The sequence below is a fragment of the Echinococcus granulosus genome (assembly GCF_000524195.1).
Source record: "Echinococcus granulosus chromosome Unknown EG_S00033, whole genome shotgun sequence".
NCBI lineage: Eukaryota > Metazoa > Platyhelminthes > Cestoda > Cyclophyllidea > Taeniidae > Echinococcus > Echinococcus granulosus.
Window position 1 is genome coordinate 747136 of NW_020170413.1, and position 4842 is coordinate 751977.

Genomic DNA, 4842 nt, shown 5'->3' on the forward strand with positions numbered 1-4842 from the left:
AATAATTAGTTTAGATCTTATAACATAATAGTTCATTATATTTTAAGGGTTTTCAGGGAAAAATTGCAATCCAAACGGAATTTATCTAAATGATAAATAAATGAAAAATTTTATACTACTTATTCAGGGTAATTTGAAGTGACTCAGTCAAATGGACACTAGTGAAAGGAGGACTCTGTAATAATCACTCGCACAAATAACTAAGAAGCCTAAAAAGTGGCTTATTTATAGGGAAACACAAACTGTAGCTTTAATTATAATTTGAGCTTTGATTGCAAATTGCTTTTATAGTAGAAGAGAGGCTAGTTTTTTTCATTCACTCGCATTAATAAATAAGCAAAATTAACTTCACCGATGTCAGAGTGTCTTGTTTGCACAATTAGACCTCCCAGGCAGACTAAAGGGGGGACATCTCGTAGCCAAAATTTGGAGAAGGGGGAACGCAAAGCTTCGGGAGTTCACTGGAAGTCTGAAACTCAACTCAAAGGTACCCGCCTGTTGCAACTTTTCTAGTTGGTTGTCAGCTGCTTCCGTATCTCACCTCCACGGATGTTTAGATGGCTGGTCGGAGGACAGTTTAACATTTCGACGCCTCTTTACGGGTGGTCTGGAGCAACAACGACAACGACGATGAAAACGCCTACGAAGAGTGAAAGAAAATTGGTTTGTGGTCATTTATGCCAAATTTGTCATGTTACATGTCTCATAATGGTAGCAACTAGTAAACGTAAGTTTTGCCAGAATTTTGAAAGAAAATTGCTAACGTACAACTTACATCTGTTTAAAACAAAAAGTAACAAGTACTTTACTGAATATAAGCGATGTCGGTCACAGAACTTCTTTATTCCCATTGACCATAAATGGCTATTGTGGTTCTTCATTTGGCAGGTCAAACATGCTGGTTCACGTATTTTAAATCGAGAATGCTAGAGGAAGAATTTAATGAGTCAATGAAGCTATGAAAGCGTTTGAACATGCATTTCCGTTTCTTGTGACCTGTATGTTAAGGAGATATGTCCTGCTAAAACAATTAAACAAATCTTTTAATTCAACACTTTGAAATTCTGATCAAAGACCAAGCGGTGACTGTTGAATTATCCTTCCAAGGCTTCTGCTGTGTAGATTTGGTAGCTTACTTAAACATTTTACTAACGTTAATAGATTTTTTGCCTCAAATTATTTCGGCTGTCATTTTACAAAACATTATTTACACATTAAATGTGGCAAGGTAGGATTAAGACCTTTAAGCCCAAATATCACTGTAGGGGTTGATCCACTACACTAATTTTACCTTGAAAATATGGGAACACTCTCAAAGCAAGTCTGCTTTCGCCAATGAAAGGAACCACCACAGGCTATCAAAAATTAATACCCTAACCATAAACCAATTTGGTATGAGAGTATGATATTTAACCTTAAAAGAAAAAAACACATTGAAAGCGCCTGTCAAATAGACTAAAAATTGATTATCTAGGGTCTGAAAGATTTATGACCTATCATATATCAAAAGTTGTCAGCCTTATTTATAAAAAAAACTTAATAGGGTAAACAAGTGGAGAAATTATATGGAAAATTTAAAAGAAGTGAACACTGGCAGTTCTTCACACTTCCAAAAAAACAGCAAAAATCGTAGTAAGTCATTACAGAAGTTTTTATGATCAAGTGATGGAACCTACACTTCTTTCTAATATATAGGGGTTACTAAAATATTCACATCGTACTATGGAAGTATATTGACCTTTGGACTGATATGTGACCCCACCAGTCCACTTTCTCATAGATTGCGATAATTATTTTAAGGTTTTAGGATAGGTTGGGTTAAGAAACATTGGAATAAACACTAGTTTTTAAAAAAATGAAAAATATTAATTGAAATGCATTTGAAAGAGGTAAATCTCATTTTCAATAAAAATATTTCAGTTTAACTATTTTTAGAGATGCTTGTATTTATCGCATTACCCATGTATTTAAGCAAGAGGCCCGGTGTTTATTCATTTTACCTTAGCCTTCGTACCCTTGGAACGGGTAGATGGAATGAATGAGGTCGTGCCTTATTAAATAGCGATAATAAAATAGGTACAAGTATTAAGGCTGTAAGTGTTCAGAGTGTGTTACCTCCTCGTAACCTGACTGTGTCCTCTTAGTCCCGAGATTCGTATTTACAGACCACCTCTCACCTAAAAGATATTCCAGTCGGATAAATAATTGTCACCAATACATGTTCACCAAGAATATAGCTCCAAAAAGTCTCCATTTTAGGAAGGAAGCCTAATCCATCCACGCTTTGAGTTATTTTTGAAGATAGATAATTCTCCTAGGGATTTAAAAAGGCAGATCGTATTCAGAAAGTCGGTGAGTCGTAAATGAATCCTTCGCCACCTGGTGATTCTTGGAAGTGAGCAGTAAAACATCTTTACGAACTTCGAAAGGCTAGGTTTATTTTTTGGTCAGAAGTAATTAAAAACCTTCCCAACTGTCACAGTGCTCAGCGTAATGATGCCAAACAATGGTTGAATAATCAGTAACTCAACAAATTTTACTTCTACAGCTGGGAACCTATCCCACCAAAACTTTCAATGAAATTACTTATACGGTGTAAAAGCTTATTTTAGCTGAATTTATTTGTTCGACCACATAAACATCAATTCTTTTTGAAGATATGGATCAAAAAAATAGCCCAACTTTTATGTTTATCTGTACATAAAAGCGGAAATCTACCTATCCTACTTTATTATGCTACTTTATCTAATTGGATCTCCAACAAACTGAACCTAAATTTGACCAAATAAAAGCATAAATAACTCCGACAGTAATGCCACGCCAACCCACTATTTTTAACTATTTTAATAAGCTGGAAGTGTAAGCTGAAAAAGATTTAATCACCCGCCTAAGTACAAGAAAGTGGTTAAAGCTACCACAAAGCATTTTACTACTTTAAAGTAAAATTTCACTCCACCAAGTGTTTCCATGTTTAGTTCGCATGATTTTTACTTGGCTTCTTTTAAAAAATGGCAAGAGTTTCATAACGGTAGTTTATGCTGAAGAAATTTCGATACAACATGACAGGCTGTGGAATGCGCATCAAATATTACTAGTGCGCCAACTCGTCCATTTTCCATTCACGCTTAAAAATGGAGTGGAGCTTTCTTACAAAGACTAACCTCCCACCAACTTCAAAGCAACGCCACCAAGACACGTTTTAAATGTTGCCGACAAGAGAACTGTCTCAACAAGTCTCCACTGAAAGATGCTTGTTCATGGGGTGGGTGAGTAAAGTCCAATTTTTGTGCCTGTAGGCAGTGCAGAGGTAGGTGCATATAAGTATGCTTAAACTGACTCGACTCGACTTCCCCTCCACTTACTTTGCTTTACTTTACCTTATTTAAAGGAGACAAACTGTATTCCTGTGATGCCATAAATTAAAAGACGCAAACGAATCTCGGACAACGAAGAAAAAATTTTGTCTGCTAATAAATTATCCATTCATTCTCTCCTAAAATTCGAAGTTAACAAGGCTGAAATTCGGTAATTTATTAATTTATTTATTTCAGTGGATAAAAAATCACCAGCCTTTTTCTTTCCGTTCCAGTAGACCGGGAAATATCACTTGTCCTAAAAAAACCAACCAAACCATTAGGTCATTTGTCCCTGCACAATTGCAGTTCTCATAGCATTCTGGTTTGAGTAAACTACATTGACTTGAAACTTTTCAATCCAATTAATTCATTAAGCAGAAATTTTTCATTTGAGTGGCTGTATCTAAGGCTTTTCCCATTTCAGCCCGACACCTCACTCGACTCCAAATTGTTTTTCACAAATGACCAATAACATGGCAAAATTTAATATGGTTTAACCCATCATCTACTTTTTTGATGAAGTGCTTCATACAAAGCGATTAAATGATACAATGATGTATCTTGATCATTTAAGTCTTTGTAACTGCACTTGGTTAAAGGGGTGAAGACCTACATACATCAGTCACTTCGCAATGCAAATAAGATGTTGTAAACTAAACCTTGGCTAAAATTAAAATTCACACTCTCCTATCGGGCTATTTTATGGGTTGTGCACCAATCATTTGTCTTTGGCGCCCAATGGAAAAGGGGGAACATTTAAAGCCATACTCCTACAACACATTAAGTATCGCTTGAACCCCAAAAACAATCGGACTAGTTTGTAGTTTAGGGCAATTTAGTTGAGTCACGTGAGTTGTAACCGCCATTTTCGATCCATTCACAGTTTTATCAGTCCTCGAAATGCAAAGAATAGGCATAAAAGTGGTTAAGCAGTCAAGGCGTCGGCAAACAAATAACCAAAAGTGTTCTAAGTTAAGATGAGGTGGACACAGGATTGGTGCCTCATAGCTCTCCTCGGCAACCAAATCCAGTAATTTATGGCTATCTTTTCCCTTCCCCCTTTTCTCTCTTCATACCTTCCTTTTTCAGTCTCTGCTTGATGTGGTGCGATCCCTGTAAGGGTTGGGAGGTAATTATACCACCGTTGGGAGTCTACGTTTGTGCGAATTTTGTTGCCAAATGAGGCAAATATAGGGCAAAATAGCAATGAATCGACACGTCTTTTGTTGTGAAGGCTTAGTGACATGAGAATATTCCTGCAATTTCCATAACAACCACTAGTATATAAAGCGGTGATAGAACCATTGCTTAACACTTACAAGGGAATAAATGATGTGTTGCAAACATCTCTTTTGGTTTGGAAACTATGAGACGTGCAATTAAGTTTTTGTAACCTTGGTGAAGAAAGGTAAGCAAGCATACGAAGCTTTCTAATATATTTGATTTATTAAAGCAGTCATAGTTAAGTCTAGGAACCTTTTACGAT

At 36.2% G+C, this 4842-nt stretch overlaps 1 protein-coding gene across 1 annotated transcript; it reads left to right on the forward strand. All coding sequences in view use genetic code 11, as the record gives it.

Moving 5' to 3' along the window:
• Window positions 1-354: 354 nt before the first annotated feature.
• On the forward strand, window positions 355-634 carry EGR_04956 (hypothetical protein; the record flags this gene model as incomplete). The annotated part of the gene is made up of 2 exons (XM_024494205.1): window positions 355-487; window positions 558-634. 2 exons carry the CDS (start codon window positions 355-357, stop codon window positions 632-634), a joined length of 210 nt encoding a protein of 69 aa, XP_024351442.1.
• Between the last annotated feature and the right edge of the window lie 4208 nt (window positions 635-4842).